The sequence below is a fragment of the Arachis ipaensis genome, chromosome B1, assembly GCF_059453495.1.
Source record: "Arachis ipaensis isolate K30076 ecotype BB chromosome B1, ASM5945349v1, whole genome shotgun sequence".
In the NCBI taxonomy this organism is placed as follows: domain Eukaryota; kingdom Viridiplantae; phylum Streptophyta; class Magnoliopsida; order Fabales; family Fabaceae; genus Arachis; species Arachis ipaensis.
Window position 1 is genome coordinate 5,045,584 of NC_142436.1, and position 19,342 is coordinate 5,064,925.

General features: G+C 28.7%; 1 protein-coding gene and 1 pseudogene across 1 annotated transcript; both read right to left on the reverse strand.

The window, feature by feature from the left end:
- Window positions 1–529: 529 nt before the first annotated feature.
- On the reverse strand, window positions 530–2,899 carry LOC148575590 (uncharacterized). Its single transcript, XM_088502432.1, has one exon. It carries the CDS (start codon window positions 2,897–2,899, stop codon window positions 530–532), a length of 2,370 nt encoding a protein of 789 aa, XP_088358558.1.
- Window positions 2,900–14,265: 11,366 nt separating this feature from the next.
- Window positions 14,266–15,947, reverse strand: LOC148575591 (sodium/hydrogen exchanger 1-like; annotated as a pseudogene).
- Between the last annotated feature and the right edge of the window lie 3,395 nt (window positions 15,948–19,342).

The following is a 19,342-nucleotide window of genomic DNA, read 5'->3' on the forward strand; positions in this document are numbered from 1 at the left end:
ATTTAGATCAATTTAAAATTTGATTTATCATTTTTTGGTCAAATTAATTTATCTAATCTAATTTTAACAAAAATAATACAATTTAATTAATTATATATTAAATTTTAATTATTAAAATATATATTTAAAAAAAATATTTTAGACATCTTTATCAAAATACTCCAACTTATAAAACTTGAAATAAAATAAACCTTTCTAAACATGAAAAACGAGACACGGACAAAACAAAAAATTAGAAGACTTACCTAACTTTTTTTTTCGGACACCCAATTGAATGCAATTACAATTATAATATTATTAAAAAAAACCGACTTATAAAGCAAACAAAATAAACGTGATAGGTTTCTGAGGGTTTGCAGAACAATGAATCAATCTAAAGGGAGTATACAATGGCCAGTGACGGACCCAGAAAATTTATGGTGGGGGGGCAAAAATAATACACATTATTATCAAAATATATATTAATTTAAATTTAAAAATATAAAAGTGCACATTAATTATTCGAATACAAAAAAAACCAAAAATTACATTAGCTGCTAACTTTCTTCGCTTCAAATCTTGAAGGTACTTCTCTTCTTGTTTTCATATTTTGAAAATGTTGAATAATTGTTTCATTATCAACTTGATTGAATGTCTCTCTTTCTATATATGTAACCAAACAATCATTCAACCACTCATCTCCCATTCGATTACGAAGTCGACTCTTTATGATATTCATAGCAGAAAATGTTCTTTCAACTGATGCTGTTGCCACAGGTAGAATCAAAGCTAATTTCAACAGAAGAAATACCAATGGATAAACAATATGCTTTTTTGTCTCAACTAACTTTTGAGATAGTCCACTGATTCCATTTATATTTGAGAATTGATCATCAAGACGCATATCCAATATAAAATTCTCAAGTTGACTATCAAGTGCCAAAATTTGAGTAGAAGAGAATTCATGTGGATAAAATTCAGCTAAACAAAGCAACTTCTCCTTATCAAATGCAAAAAATGAGTCACTTGGATTCAAACAAGCTATACAAAGAAGTAGCTCAGTATTTACCTCTGTAAAACGATTGTTAAGCTCTTGAAGTTGTCTATCAATCACTTGATAAAATAATTCAACTTGAAAATGATGCAAGTTTGAGACCTTTTGGATTTTGCGCCTTGATCTTCCTTGTGTTACAAATATATCATTCATATTTGGAGCAAGAATATTGTGACTATCACAAAATAGTAAAACTTCGTTGAGCAAAGAGGACCAACCATCGTCTCTTATACTTTGCAATCGTTGCTTGGACACTTTAACCAATGTCATAGCATTTATAATGTCTTGATCACTTCTTTGTAGAGCTTGAGACAACTCATTAGTAACTCCTAATATACTTTTCATCAAATGTAAATTGAATACAAATTCAAAAGATTGAATATGATTCAATAATTGGCATGCTTCAGCTCTTTGTTCAGGATTATTTCCATCTTCCTCAATAACTTCAAGAACTTCTACCACGGAAGAAAAAATAGAAATCAAGCTAAGTATTGTACCATAATGTGAGCCCCATCGAGTATCACCTGCCCTTTTCAATGTTGTTTCTTGATTTAAGCCACGCCCACTAGAAACATCTCCATTTTGTAATGCAACAATTGTCTTTTGCATTTGACTTTCACGAAGCATGTCTTTACGTTTACAAGAAGCTCCAACAATATTGCACAAACTAGCAAGCAAATTAAAAAGTAGTGCAATTTCGACCTGTTTCTTTGCAACAACCACAAGTGCTAATTGAAGTTGGTGAGCAAAACAATGAACATAAAAAGCACAAGCATTTTCTTTCAAGATCAAACTTTTTAAGCCATTAAATTCTCCCTGCATATTAGTAGCTCCATCGTAACCTTGTCCACGTATTCTTGCTAAACTTAAATTATGCTTTGTTAATAAAGATTCCAAAGCTACTTTTAATGACAACGCATTTGTGCTAGAAACATGGACAAGGCCAAGAAATCGCTCCATTACAATCCCTTCTTTGTTCACATACCGCAAACAAACAGCCATTTGCTCTTTAACAGAGATGTCTCGAGCTTCATCAACTAAAACAGCAAATAAATCATCTCCAAGATCATCAATAATAACTTTAGTAGTTTCACTTGCAGCAGCTCTAACAATATCTTTTTGAATTTTAGGTGCTACTAGCTTAAGGTTTCCACGAGCATTTTTGAAAACACGATCAATCTCTGTATTATGTTGAGCAAGAAAGTCAAGAAGCTCCAAAAAATTACCTTGATTATTTGAATTGTGCGATTCATCATCACCACGAAAGGCCAATCCTTGTCGCAATAAGAACCTAATGCACTCAATTGTTGCTGTTAAGTGAGTTCGGTAATCTCTTTTAGCTTGGTCTGAATGCTTTTGAAAAACAACTTCAATATGTTGTTTTTGCTTCATGAGTGCTTCGCATTTTCTTCGAGCTTGATTATGAGCACTATCATGATTTCCAACATGTGTTTGTAATCGCTCCTTCTTTTTCCAATTTGAAAAGCCCTCTTTTACAAAAGCATCACCACTCGCACCATCAGGTTTCATAAGATAGCAACAAAGACAAAATACAGCATCTTTTGAAATACTATATTCCAACCAATTGCCAAATTCATCAAACCAATCAGCATTAAATCTACGGAGAGAAGTTCCAAAATATGTTTGTGCAAAATCATGTTCTCTTGGTTGACAAGGACCTTTTTGCAAATAAGCTCGTCTAACTTCATCTCTGTCATTTGGATCATAATTTGAAATTTTGGGTCGTTGTCCAGGATCAGCTACCAGACTTTCCACATTGAATTCTAAGAACTTCTTTTTATTAGAAGAGACTAATGGAGTGACTTCAGATTCTAGTGGTAGCTTTCTTTTGAAATATTTCTCCATTACTATTTCTAAAAATAAAAATATATATTCTAAATTAGTAAATTGATCAATTCACTTTAAAAATTTATATGCAATCTAATTACATATAATAGAATAGAACGAAAGATAAACAAATAAATAATAAGGATCACTAAATTGAGAATAAAATAAAATATATAAATTCATGAAAAGAATAAAAAATAGATTAATACTTAAACTATAATTGTTTGAATTAAAATTTGCAATTGAAAATATCAAAAAGAGAAACAATGAAATTGAAAGATACATAGAGTCATAGAGAGCTATATAAAATAAAATAGAGAATTTAAAATTTACCTTTTGATGAAGAGAAGATGACCACTAGACAAGGAATAGAAAAAGAAGATTGAAAATATGAAACTAAGAAAAGGGTTTAAGAGAATAAATGAGTGACGGCTAGGATTTAAAAACAGAAGAAGACTAAATTTAATTAGGTTAACTAATAGTCAAAATCATAAAAAAATAAAATGGGCTTAGACTTTTAATAATTGGGCTTAGTTTATTTGTAGTGGGGTCATTTAAAATTTAAAGTGGGGGCATATTATATATATATATATATTTTTTTTTTTTTTGAGTTTAAAAATATCAAATGTCACTGGGGGCAAGTGCCCCCCATTCATGAAGGTGGGTCCGTGCCTGACAATGGCAGATTTATGGGGAGACCTAACCTGGTCGTGGTGTCCCAAATTTTTTTTTAAATTAATATTATTAGTTTATTATTATTATATAATTAATATATATATATATATATATATATATATATATATATATATTTTAGTATACTAACACACTAAAAAAATGTACATGTTAATAATTTAATACGTATAAATTATAATGTGTATTATAATATAGTAGTAATAATTAATAAATAAATTTAAAAAAATAAAAATGTATAAAAAAGTTATTAAAAAATATAAGTTTGTATTAATGTAAAAAAATAACTGACTATAAAATTTTTTTTATTGATTCTTTCTATAACAATAGTAATAATTTAATAAATTTTTTAAACAATAAAAATTATTAAAACGAGACTTCAAAACAAGATAAAAGATAAATTTTTAGTAAATTATATAATTATATATGTTGAAAAAAAAATGCTTTAAAATTTATCTCAGATGATAAATTGATAATTTTAGTTATATAAAATATCGCAGAACAAATTTAAAAATATCAAAATCCTAAAGTATGTAATTAAATGTTAATTTTCATATAATATAATTATTAATTTTAACTTATATACTCTAAATTATATTTTGTTAATTTTTTGTTATGTTATATTTTAATTTATTTTGTATTTAATTTGACTTTCCTCTTATAAAATTTGTAGATCCACCACCACTCGGAGTATAACTTATGCTTAATCTTATCTTTAATAAGGTGGAATCACATTTCAGAGTACAAATTTTGGTCCTATCTTTTCTTTTCTTTTTTATGATAAACCAACGTTTTGTCTTTTATTTTGTTGAGCGTATGAAACAACAAGAGCTCAAAATAAAAAGAGTAATATTATGGAAATCTGAACAATCATTTAATCAAACAATTAGAAGTTCAACAGTTTAAATGTTAGAAGAGTTGAATTGATGGATATATTAAAATTATATTTTTATATAAACTATGGAATTCGGATCAATCATGTAATCTAATTTATTTTGAGTTCTTTTTTCTCGTTTGTTATTGAACATATATAGTTTTAGACTTTTAGTATAAATTTATCTATTTTTATTTTGTTAAGAAAAAGTTTTATAGTTACTCATAAGTTAATTATAATAAAAAGTTAAAGTTAAAAATACTATACATTTTGAAAGAAAAAAAAATTAAGATTAATTATAAGAATTTAATCTCCAGTATTAAAATTTTGGTTTCGCTATTGTGAAGACGTATTTCTTTTAGAATGAATATTCAATAGAATTTTTTTATTTCGACAGAAAAAATAATTATATAAAAAAATGATTAGTCGTCCTACGACGTGTACAAATTGTACACCTTCATAATTCATTAAATAGATCAAACTTTTTAAATATTAAAAAATAAAATTAAAAAAATTGATAAATATTAGAAAATAAAAAAAAATACAGTTTACTCAATAAAAAAAATGTTAGAAGATCAGTAAATTTTATAATTTATAATTATTAATTAATTATTATAATATTTTTAATTGTATAAAATTTTATCTAATAATATAGAATCATTCACTTTTTTTTTTTGCTGGTTGAATATTCATCCTAACTTTTTTCTAAAACGAAAAACACATTTTTCTCATACTTACTTGCTCTCTATGATGTAACTAACACGGATAATATTTCATGAAATCTTCTAACCATCGCCACATAAGATTTCTAACTTTTGCACTGTCAGAAAAAAAAATCTAACTTTTAATTATCATTTAGTTAAAGGATAAGGATTTTTTTCATTTATAAAATAAAAAAATATTTATTTTCTCCAAAACGAGTTTTTAGTTTTATTTTTTAAAATACAATTTTTTTTTTTGAATTAACAGTAAGTTTGTCGCTCCCGACAAATTTTTTGATAAATTTAAAGATAAAAGCAAGTCTATTGGAAATCAAGTAACCACAACTTCTCTAATTAATTTCTTCCTCATTTAATACGTTATTGCTACGATATCAGGAAATTCATTGTTATCCATTCATTACGATGGTAAAATATTGTATGATGAAGAAGGTTCAATTGTCTTTAGATCGAGCCAGCCGATGATTACGTTTATGACACCGGAGATCAATAGTTTAACAGTTTTGAAGAATTTGATATTGCATGCCCTCGGACAGTAAGAATCGAAAAGGGTAAAAGAAATTTACTGCAGATATCCGACCGAGTTAGATGGGAATTTGTTTTATAAAAGGTATATTATAGTTGTGTTGTCTGTGTCTTTGTTACTAGTATGTTTATCAGACCATCATTGTGAGCGATATTTCTATTGTTTTGCATTAGGTACCGGTTGCGCGACGACGAGGACGTACAGCTTATAAGGTCGTGGCACAACCGATGGACCAATATTCATCTGTTGGAGTTATACGTGTTTCTTGTTGAATTTGGTGGCCGAGGATCATCTGCAGATACTGTCGACGATAGTCCGACGAGTGGCGTTGTTAGATGAACTATCAGAAGGACGATGGTAGATCTGAATATGCCACCTGAGGGTAGTCAGGAAGGGTCTAATGTTGAAGTTCGTAACGTTGACTTAATGGATGACGGTCTTGAAAGTCATGACGGTTCTGCTATCGGAGATCCGATGATGGAGCAGTATGAAGTCAACCCCGATGATGGAGACGATGCTGATGAAGAACCAGCCGAAATCCCTTATGATGGTGACGAGGAAGAGGAGATGACCTACTACAGTGACACACAGATTGCTTTTACACAGCCTGTCATTTCTCAACCATATGACCGGCCGGAACATTTCAATTGGTTGAATCTCGATGCAATGATTTCGGATTAGTTGTTTACCCAAGGAGGTCTTGAAGAAGACCCAAGCAATGAGTTTGAGGTTGGACAACAATTTGGGAACAAGGAAGAAGTCTTGTTGGCAGTTAAGCAGTACAGCATCAGGAGGGCTGTGGAGTGCAAAATAGTCGAGAGTGACCATTGGAGGTACAATGCAAGATGTATCCAGTTAAAACCCAGTTGTAATTGGAGCATACTTATATCATATCGCCGAAAACAAGAAAGGTGGGGGTTAGGAGATACACTAGTCCTCATAGTTGCATGCAAACTTCGATGGGGCAAGATCATCGTAGGTTGAACTCGAAAGTGATTGCACAACACATTTTCATGATGGTCAAGGCCGATCCAACAATCAGCCCGTGAGCTCCAGGATTTGTAACAACATGGATGACGTTGAGCATAATGGGGAGAAGCGGTGCGGATTGTGTCGCCAAATTAGACACACGCGAAAGACTTGCACCGCTCTTAGTGATGGAGGAGCATCTTCTAGTAAACGGTAGCTGTACTTGTTTTAAATAAATTAATGTATGCATGATCTATAACATTGTATGTCGTGAACTATCATGCCAAAAAGTTATAAACTTGTAAAACATAGAAATGACATTTTGTTCATTAATTTATCATTAGTAATCTACTTATAAAATTTGTATAACATAGAGTTTGCCGGGAGAGGGGGAGCGCGAACTTCCTGTTAACCCAAAAAAAAAAAATTATATTTTAAAAAATAAAGTTAAAAATTCGTTTTGGAAGAAATAAATATTTTTTTTATTTTATAAATGAAAAATATCCTAAAGAATAATATCAGAGAGATAATAACTTTAAATTCAGTTATTTTATTTAATTTAATATATATAATTTAAATTCAATTTTCATATCTCTCTGACATTTTTGTTATTACTTAAATAAACTTTTAGCTCCTATAAAAAAAAATTTAGTTTTATATATTTTTCTTTTGATCCAATAAAATCTAAAAGGTCTCTATCTTAATTTTTATTGTTAGTTTGTTTTGCTAATTACTAACGCAGCAATGCAAAACGTGTCGCATTAATATTATTTAACCAACCACATCAGTATTTAATAAAATAAAATTAATGGCAGTGACTAAAATAAAAACCTTTTAAATTGTAGTGACAAAAGTCAAAAGAAAAATTTTATAAAGACTAATTATGTATAGTTCCCACCAAATTACAAATTAATGTTTCTAACTTCATTTTGTTCTACCTTATGTCTCTCAACTACCCCCTTTTAATGCATTATTATTAGTACTTTTAAAGTTAGCTAACTTGTGAAACCAATTATATTTTCGTTATTATTTCTTCAAAGAAACAATTTGTATAAATTTCTATCAATGCAAGAGAAGTGAGAGCATATTTGCTCTGAAATAGGTAAGCTTATGGCGAAATAATGCATTATATTTTTGGCAATAGCAATAAGTCAAAGTAAGTAAGCTTAATTAGCAACTCATACATCAATAGTAATAATAAATAACCCTTTTTCCGCTACAAGTTATATTCTTTAATCATATATTTTCATCATTTTTTTGGGTTTAAAATTTTGGTAGACTCCACACTTATTTTTTATTTTTATCAAAGTCAAAAATACTTTTGGATTTTTCGAATGTTTAAAATAAATACTTATAGAGTGAATACTCCATCCAGCCCCTCACAATTATCTCGAAAGAACAACGAGGACCCAAAAAAAAAAAATACCCAAGCCGGTCTCTGATCTTTTTTTTTTGGACTGATTAGCCCGTATGCCAAAAAAAAAACAACATTCACTTTTTTGGCACAAGGGCTAATCAATCCCATAAAAGTAAAGTTCAGGAGCCGAGTTGGATATTTTTTTTTCGAGGATCTCGTTGTCTTTTGAAGTACTTGTCAGGGACTGTTTTGGGATTTTTCACATACTTATAAAATATAAAACCGTTTAGGAAGTAAGTTTTATTAATATAGAACATAATCACATAAGTCGATTTCTTGTTAATTATGTAGCATAATTGACGTTGATGATTAATTGAATATTTGAAAACATTTAATTGCTTAATAATATTATTTTTTGGAGCTAAACTCTATAGAAGTAGCAATAATATTATATTACAAATACAAAATTCTTGCTGTCTCCTAATTATTCCAAAAGCATTTAATGTTTCGAACTAAACTTCACCAAATAAATCATCTGATTAATTGCTTAATTGTTTTTTTGATTGCGTAGGATTGTAGATCATGTTGTTGTTTTAGGATTGTAGATTACAGTTGGGATCCTTTGATGTTTTACTAAATTGAATTAAATTTCAATTATGAAGATCACCATCACATAATATCCACTACTACGCAACCATAAATAGATGGATAATATAACTTACTCTTTTCGATCCCTAATAATTATTGTATCTATATATTATTGGTACGCTAATGTAATCTCTTCATTTTTAAATAATTCCATTATTAAAAACTTATATAACATTAACAATTATTCTTTAATAAACTATCTCGCTTTTAGGCAAGAAGATTATTAAAAATGAGGTGGAGCGAGACTCATGCAAAGATGTTTAAACTTTAAAATGTCTTTTAATAAAAAATATTTAATCTCATCTATTAAATAGATTATCATATATTAAATTTTGACATGTAGCATAGATTAAAAATGTTATTTTTATTAAAAAAATGTGTTATATTTTTAAAATCGTTATTTTGACTCTAATACTAATTTTTTAATTTATTTATAATTTAAATTTTTAACAAAAATTTTATTAGAAGATAGTTTTATTTTTTATTTTTTTATAAATTTTAAAATATTAATTTTCTGCTTTCATTTTATTATCATTTTGATATTTTTCTCATTTTGCAAATTTAATAGTATTTTACAAGTTAAGTTTTTATTTGTAATTTATATAATTCTTTAATATTTTTTCTTTTCTCTGATTCTTAAGATCTATATTTTAATCTACTAATTTTTATTATTAATTATTCTATTTTTAGTCTAATAATTATTATTTATTTTTAAATTTTTTGAATAAAACTTTGAAAAAAATTATTTTATATAAGTTTAAAAAATTCAGTGTCATTTAAATTAATATTAGTTAGAATTATTAATTAATTATTCATAATTTATATTTTTATATTAATCTACGTTTTTTAGATTATGTTTTTTTACTATAGCCAAATAAATAATTTTAGAAAAAATTATTTTATCATCTTTATATAAGTGGTGCTCTAAAAATGAAAGGGAGATATGATATCTAATTTGATAAAAATTTTACTTTTCATCAAGTAATTTATGGTGCATATGTTACAACACATGTGTGAAATAGCAGCAGTTTTAAACTACTGCAAAATGAATTATTTGCATTTAGAATTATCATCATTTAAAATATGAAAATTAGAATTTGCAGTAGTTTTTAACAACTGTTGATATAACCACCGCTATATCAATATATCGTGTTGATTTGAAACTATTGCAATATACCAATCTTAAATTGTGTTACCAATTTTGCAATAGTCGTAAACTGTCATTAAGTGATGTGTTTTTTATAATGTATCTTTAAACATTTTTTACTAAGTAACCTTGTTAATTAGACAAATCTTAACTCTCTATTTATTGTATTTTATATCAATGGTTTAAAATTAAAATTTAGAATTTAAAAATAAGGGTTCAAAATTTAAAATTTTGGGATTTAGAATTTATGAGACAGTTAGGGTTTAGGATTAAAATTTAGACTTTAAAATTTAAGAAAAACTACATTTTTTACTTTTTCAAGTGCCTATTAACATTTATCGTAATTTATTGAAGATAGATTTTGGAATATAATTTTTAAAAGTTGTAACACATATATTTAATTAATTAAATTAAAAATAATTTTAAATAAATACAAGCAGCCTAATTCAGATTTAGCAAAAAAAAAAAATTGAAGTGAATACGTATCTTTTACACTACAACATTTTTAGGTTGAGGTAACATTTAAAAAGTGTTGCCTAAAAGCTGACAAAATGTTGCTTTTGATCTATGGCAACACTTTTGGACCTAAGGCAACGTTTTTGGGCGGCGTTGCATATGCAGCCGTTGCCTTAGATCAAGGCAACACTTTTTTGTTTCAAAAGCAACGCTTTTGAGAGCAACACTTGGTAAGTGTTGCCTTTGGTTGAAAAACAACAACACTTCAAAGGTGTATTTGAGACAACACTTTTGCAGTGTTGTCTCTTCTCTCGTATTTTGGTCACTACTAAAAAGTGTTGCCTATTTGCAATAAAATATAACTCTTTTACGTGTTGCTTATAAGTTAGAATTCGCAATCCTTTGAAATGTTACCTATTAGTTTTGAATATGCAACCCTTTAAAGTATTGCATTTTCTTTTGGATATGCAACCTATACGAGTGTTGCCTTTTCTTTTGGATATGCAACATGTACAAGTGTTGATTTTTCTTTTGGATATGCAAGTTGTCTAATATTCAAAATATGCAACTAATAAAAGGGTTGCCTTTTTTATAAAAATAAAAATTAATTTTGTAATAAAAATACAAAAAATAAAATTTACAATAAAATTTTTTGTTCATACATATGTAATTATTTTAATTAATAAATAAATTTGTGCACAATAGAAAAAATTATAAAAGAGACAAGATAACTAATAATAAAATTCTAATTAAAATAGATATTAAAAAGTTCAATTAGTATTTCAAATACATGTTTATCAATAATTCTCAACAAAATAATAAAATTATTGTCTAACAATAATTGTCATAACAAAATAGTAATTAATATTTATAAAAAAAAATGTCAATCTACTTGCATATTTTATATCCATGCTTGACTTGTCCCATATGCTAAATCTGCAAATAATACACAATAAAAAATAAGCAACTTACCATTAAAACTGAAAAATTATAATAAAAATTTCTTTATGATATTAATTACTATAGATATAAAAGCAATAAATAGGTCTAAAAAACTCCTTCTAAACAACAAGAGTGAAGGGTAACAGGACTTCACCTCTGGGGATGTTTCTTATATATGAATATTAAATTGTGCATTCCCCTAACAAATATATATATTCATGAGCAGTGCTTTTTGTAGTTTTTCTAATAGAATATTTGTTAAAGCAAAATTAGCAAGTCACCATCTTAATTCTTATAAATACATGATTTCTTATCATTCAGGACCAAATCCAGCAACTTTTCTTGCTACCTCATTAAAAAGTGGTTTTAGAAGTTCTCCGAAATTTGTTATCGAAATTGCATGAAACTTTGAAATAGATACTTAAATCACTTTAATCCAACAACAAAAATTGTAATTTCTTCTTTGTAAACTACCACTTCTACTAACTTCACTGGTAGCCTAGCTAGCAAAAAACAAGAGGAACTCCTAATCTAGTAGCATTGAATCCAAAGAAAAATACATTTATTGAAAGAAATTGGGAATCTTAATATTGAATTTTGTGCTTGATCTCTAATAAGTAGAATAAGTGTTTTTGTTAGCAGAATCTATGACAAACACAAAGCTCTTGAACAATTGATTCTATCATATTCAGCATATATTAATCAAATCAATAGCATATATTAATCAAATCAATTGATTCTATCATATACCTCAAAAATACACATATATATGACATAGCCAAGGAAAAAAGCTAGATGCAGATCTTGCAAATTTATATTAGATCAGAGTCCAAACAGAACAGTTCTATTCTTTGGAACCACTAACTGAGGACATATTAGATCAGAGTCCAAACAGAACAGTTCTATTCTTTGGAACCACTAACTGAGGACATATTAGAGGATAGCCTTGAAATGTTATCTTCTCCAACTTTATCTTCAGGTTCATCAAATGGATAGAAGTAAGGCTTAGGAGACATTTTTAGTAAGTCTTCATCTTGTACTAGCATCTCCACAACTCTCAAATGGATAGGAGTAAGGCTTAGGAGGCATTTTTAGTTGACTATCACTATCAGACAAGTCCACTCACTAGTCATCACCATTAATTTGTTCACGCAACATTATCACTCTTTTATGAATCACATACACACACATACACATCAAGATAGCCAGGTAATAATACTCAGACTCATTCATATATAAGGGGGTGTTTCATATATAATTTTTGTGCAACTTATTTTAAATTCAGCTACAATAATCAACCATAAGCTTCATGTATTCTTATCATTCAAAACTACAATTAAGTAGAGTCATCTTTTTAAATAAAAAACTAAGGCAATAGATCAAATTCTCAAGTAACTCAAATTCTGATCCTATCGAAAGTGCTTGGATTGTGTAAAGAGAGATCATAGAGATGGAGACAAAGTGATATAGCAATTGAGATAATGACACACAAAAATAGTTTCTGCAAAAGTCTAGTGAAGGCCATCATGATTTGTCTAAGAACAAAATTTTCAAAAGTAGAAACAAGCAAGCAACATAGCTACGCTAAGAAATTGAACTGGCATACCAAATCAATAACAACTGAATATATTTATTTATATCTACAATAATCTTTTTGTAATTTTAATGCCACAGGTTAATTACTTTTATGTAAGTAAGATTAAAACACTGAAGATAGAAAACTAACTTTGACGCAATGGTGAACATATTAATCGGTGAGATCTGTTCACCAAACAATCAGAAGTAGAAATGAAATATATCAAATTTCACAATAACTTTTTCTAATAATAAAAAATTATAAATATATTTATTTATATCTTAACAACTCCAGAGAAATGTGACAAACCAATTAAATTAATTTGCAAATTTAGATCTAGCTGAATATATCTTAACATCTCATAAGATTAAATAAGAGAGGAACCTGAATCAACTCCTGCCACTCTTCTTTTGGTAAGAGATGAATGGCGAGTAGAAACTAGAAAAGCTTGAAACATCAACATTATTACCAAAAATGCTACAATAGCAACAACAATATTATTAAAATTAGGATTCAAGGCACGAAAATGGAAAAGAAAAAAGAATAGGCAGAATCATAGGTATCTGTGAAATAGTAACCGGTGGTGATGAACAAACGCGAGCAGAGGGGATCGAAGCTCGAACGCGAGCGGAAAGGCTCGAAGCTCGAACCCGAGCGGAGAGACTCGAAGCTCGAATCGCGAGCAGAGAGGATCAAAGCAAGTACAATATTCTGACCCCCAAACTAATAACTTCAGACTTAATCAATGATCTAAGATATCGTTCCACCACATTAGCATATTAAATATCAAGACTAACAACTATTAAAGACTAAAGAGAATAGCTAGCTAAACTGCCATAATTTGTCATGATTATTGTAAGAGATTTATATATAACTGGTAATGATTAGTGGATGTTTGATGCAAGATATAAATATAAGATGAGAATTTTGTATTTGTAATTTGTGAATATGAACGAAAGCAAAGCAATAAATGAAAGTTAATAAAGAGGAGGAAGGGGGGAGGGAGGGGGAACCTGATTTCTGGAGAGGCCAGTCTGCCACGCCAAGAGATGCTTATCTGCATCACTTGGATACCTGAGAAAGAGACCAGAAAATAACATCAGAGTCCTTTCCATAACTGTATAGAGAGACACCAAGCTTTCTGTATCCCAGCCCCAAACTTTGAACCCTTCTTTCCTTCAATTCATTCATTCATTCATGGAGCTCGCTGGTCTGACCTGGCCTGGGCTGGGGTGGGCGTGACAATATAAAAGCAACAAAAAAAAGATATACTATATTACGTTTATCATTATATCATTTTCATCTAATTACCTTTGTTTAATTTTTACTTATTTGCATTAACTACTCACAAGTAGTACCGAAATTAATAAATCAATTTACTCCTTAAAATGATAATAAAAGGAAAAACAAAATAAGAAACTACTCACAGGTATTGGAGTCTATCTAATTGGCCGAGAGTGGAAGGAATCACCTCAGAGAATCAATTATTGGAAAGATCCAATGTCTGAAGCTTTGGAAGGGTTCTAAACTCTGGCAGAATTTGACCTGAGATATTGTTGTTCTACAGTAACCTACCCATAATGTGGAGAATTATGCTTATGTTTCTCAGAAGGTGATACAAACTCCAACACTACAGACATGAAACCAGTAATTGTAATAACCAAAACAAGAAGAAAAATAAGATAAACATTATTACATGCTGGGATCACATCACATGTATGAGAAAATGATGCATTGACACTATTGTTTTTCAAATCCACCAAAGTCCCCCTTTTCCTTTTAGTGTTGACTTTTAGTTCAATATTTTCAATCAAACACTTGTTTTATTACTTACAAACCAAGTTGGTCAAGAAAAGATTAGTGTCTAACCACTGTGCTGTGCTGAAGAGAACAACAGAAATGGTACTAGTGATCATGATGGCATTCTCACGCAACGTAGTGTGGCCTAGCCTTGTAAACTGCATGTCAAAGATTCAGTTTATTGCTAAACCAGACACAGATTTAGTTAGTATTGAAAGCTAGCCATGAGGTTTGATTACTTCACCTGGTTGTAAGCAAGTGCTATAGAAACAGCACCTCGCATGAGACCAGACCACCAGATTGTGACCTGTGAAACAAGATCATAGGAGACGGGAGTCATGTACCAAGGAAGGCTCTGAAAAGAAATTGAATCAGGGAAAGAAAACACATACTTGTTGCTTCATGTCAATTTTCACATGTGGGGATTTCTGGAGCAAATTGGATAAGAATGAGAGGGAAAACAAATGCTGCTCTTCTAACTAGGATAAGTCCTAGAAGCACTGAACTGATCCCAACTGATTTTCCAGGACTAATGAATCAAGAGACCAAAAATGTTAATTAAAATTTTCATGTTTTACAAAGTTTATTAATCTATAAATGTTAGTATTACCTTTGGCTTATGAATCGCCACTTCTCTAGTCCAGTGCATCCATCCCAACATAAAGGAATATAAATATCTCAGCAATGAATGACAATGTTGCAAAAACATGCTCGCAATAGGTTAATTCAGATCAGCAATCTCATAATAAATCAAACATGTTGAAATTTTTGACGTACTTGGTTGTGACTCTTGAAAATAAAATTATTAGTATTGGAATTAATTGCATCAGTAATGAATAGACATGGAAAAATACCTCCATTAAAATTAAAAGGAGATTCTCACCTCAACAAGCATGTATGAAAGGTAAGCCATCAGTATCATAAGAGCAACCCTAACCTAAGACATGATTAGACAATAAACACATTCCTCAATTTCCCCAATCTGAGAATAGAATTAACTTCCTAAGATTACGAGGAGAAAAAACCCTAACCTGAGACATGATTGCAGCGAGCAGTGAGGATTACAGCAGAGACGGCTCAGGCAGAGCAGCGAGGACGTGAGGCATTGACGAGCCGACGACGACCATCGAGCAGCGACGACAACCAGAGACGGCTCAGGCTGCGCAAGGCAGAGAAGAGGGATTACAGCAATGGCGGATCCGGCAGCGCAAGATAGAAACGGCAACAGCAGCGCAAGGCAGAGATAGCTCTAGAGGTGCAGGAAGCGGCGGTGGCGACTTCTCTCTCCATTGTCGCCTTCTCCATCTTTCTCTTCTTCCTCCTTCGATGGCGGATCTCTCTTTCTCTCATTCTCTTCGTCATTCTCCGTGTCCCTCCCCATAGCCGTGCTCACTTTTTTCAACATAATGTAGAACCCTAGACCTAGTCCCTTTCCTTGCTCGTTCTCGTTTGAGAAATACTTCTATTATTTCCTGATAAGTTGGATTTGTTTTATTTCAAATTCGGTGAAAAACTGGAAAGTGGAAACTGGGAAGCAAAGCTAAATAATGTACCAATTATAAGATTTATTTTCGAGGAAGGTATTAAAAATTTTAGGCAACACTTAGGAGACGAAATTTAAAATAAATTTAAAGACAACATTTATAAAATGTAACATATTGACTTTATAATAATTGTCTTATATATTTGATAGAGCAACACTTGTTAAGTGTCTTTTAATTTATTTAAGACATCACTTATAATATGTTGATTAAAAATATGTTGCAATAACTCTATTTATTAGCAATTAGTATAAAGTGTTGTCTATTTTTATTTTAGACAACTCTTTTAAAATGTTGTCTTGAAAATATGTTGCAATAGATAAAAAATGTGGTAGTGATAACCAAGTCCACAACCAAGTCTTATTATACTTTAATAAACCTCTTAATATACTTTAATTCTCATCTTACTTTTTAAGTGTCAATTCACATGTACACACATTTATCTAGATGTATTTTGTTATAGTTAAATTGGTTAAACTTAATTATCAAAACGATTGGTTATATAGTATTATTCTTTAATAAAATATATTTTAAATTTTAAAATGACCATAATAATAGTTATAAATTGAGGAAATTTTTTTACCACAAATGAAATTTGACATCAATAATATAATTAAGAATAAAACTGAATATTTATTAATATATAAAACTATATTATACTATTTAATTTTGATAAGTACAAGTTAATTTTAAAAAATAATTTCTTAAATACTTTTAAAACATTTCCAACTTTTTAAAAACTATAAACACATTAAAAACTCACAGTTTTTTTTATTTTTATTATTAAAAAAGAGTAATATACATTAATTTGACACTCATTTAACACGTATTTTTTGTTTTGTTAATCAGATAAAAATATAAATACATAATTGATTAATATAAATTATATTTTTAATTTAGTTAAATTTTTTAGAATAAAAATTTAATTTAAGATTTATTTATTTTTATGAAAGATAAAGCGATTTTTTACCAAAAAAGAAACACTTCGATCCTAACACTATTCGTTTAGAATAATACGAATAAAAAATTCGTCAAATAATAACAAAAAATAGTTTCTAAAAATTTATTTGTAATTCTTTATTCTCATTATTATAATTTATCATTATCCTTATCTCTTTTATCATTATAAACACTAACACCAACAAAATTAACATCATCATTTTCTTCTCTCATTTCTTGTGTGGTGTTATTTTTTTTTAAGTTTTCGTATTCTAATTATTTTTTTTCTTCTAACATTATTTTCAACAATAATCATTCTTTACTTAATTATCACTAATAAAAATAAATTTTAGAAATAAATTTTTTAATAATTTATATAAAATTTAATTTTAAACTCTCGTATATTATAAATTAGTTTTTTAAATTAATTTTTATTATTATTTAATAAATTTTTTAATAAAAAATTTGTATTATTCGAAAATAATAATATTAAAAGTCAAAGTGTATCTATTTTTTTTGAAAAAAGTCGTCTTATTTTCCGTAAAATTAAATAGAAATCGAATTGAGTGTTTATTTATTTATTTTGTGGTGTATGTGGCGCCTCTGATGATGTTTTTGTTTTCTTGTATCAATTGTATGAGTGTTTGTGTAGGTACTAAATTAGATGGATGCAGGAGCAGGGAAAGGACGATGGATCGTAAAGACGTAATCATTTGGCTTTGCGGTTTTCAATAAGAAGACGACGTTATTAATGACCATTTAATTTGCCAAAAAGTCTTATTTGTAATCCAAACGTTATAACTTCGTCAAGAAATAAAAGTCCCTGCTAAGCTGCCCCCACATGGCCGATCATTATGCCCCCTACCTTTATCACCGTTTTCAAAGCCTATAAACGTGTGTTAGAGACTTAGAGTGTTAGACTGTTATTTCATAGACAAAATAAGATTTAAACTCTTGAGATTATTTTAAGTAGACGAATGAGATTGATTAATTCAAATTAATTAATTTAATTTTAAATTTGATAATAATTTAATTATATTTATTTTTTTAATAATTATTTATTATTAATATAAATTAAATTAATTTTACTGGCATAATATCATAAAAATATAAATATATATATAATTATTTTATATTAATAATATATTAAAATTTATATTTAAAAATATTTTAATTATTTAAATGTTATTGAGATTTTCTAGGATTGTAAAAGAAAATAATTTATACAAAGTTTTGAACGAATAAATTTTTTATATTTTTAATATATTAAATACATAGAAGATTTTTAAGAATTTATATTATTTAAAGTTATAATTTGTTATATACTTATTATAAGGTAATAGAATTTCTATAATGTAAAAGTTTAGGGTTAAGTACTGTTCTTGTGTGAACAACCTGGACGTAACCTTGACTATAGGAGTTGACGCTGAACTTTAGCCTTTAACGCCATGCTTTGGCCTTCAGCGCCGAACTATAAACTGGGATGGTCTGAGCTTCTCGTTCAGAGGAGTGTCACGTCACGAAGAGTATGAGCAAAAAGATGGAGTGTATCTGTACCTGTAAAAGGCACTCCGATATTTAAGTTAGTATTATGAATTCAGTGTATCTGTTAAGGACAAGATATCATACCTTTATAGGCTGAGTATAAAAGGTCAGTTACATTATCATTGATTGTCTAAATCGAAGAGTAGTTATTAGATTTTAATAAGCGATAATGCTTGATCGGACATTTTGATTTCAGGATGTAGTCCGTTAAGTCTGATTATAACGTGCAATGTCGAGTTATAACGTAAATTGCCAAATTATAGTGTGTAATTCCGATTTATAACGTTGATTTTGTAGCGGTCCAGATCAAGTATGATTTTACTCCTTAAGATAGGTCGAAAATTTTTTTCGTCTCGAACTTTTTTTTTGTACAAAATCATCCTTAACGTTTAACTTGGTTTTAAAATCATCATTACCTTAAATACCAAAATCATACGAAGGTGGTAGCGGAAAGCGGAGGCAGAGGTGGATCGTGGACAATTTCTTTTTCTTTTTTCCTTTCTTCTTCGCAAGAGCAGAAACACTATCTTTCTCTTATTTTTTTTCTTTTTTTTTATTTTATAACTTTTTGTTATGGGTAATTTGGTCCAAAATTTTAATATTTAAATTAAAAAGACGATTTTAAAAACTTGGTTTTAAACCTTAGGAACGATTTTATATGTAAAAAAGGTTGAGAACGAAAAATATTTTTGGTCAATATCTTAGAGACAAAAATCACACTTAACCCTTAAA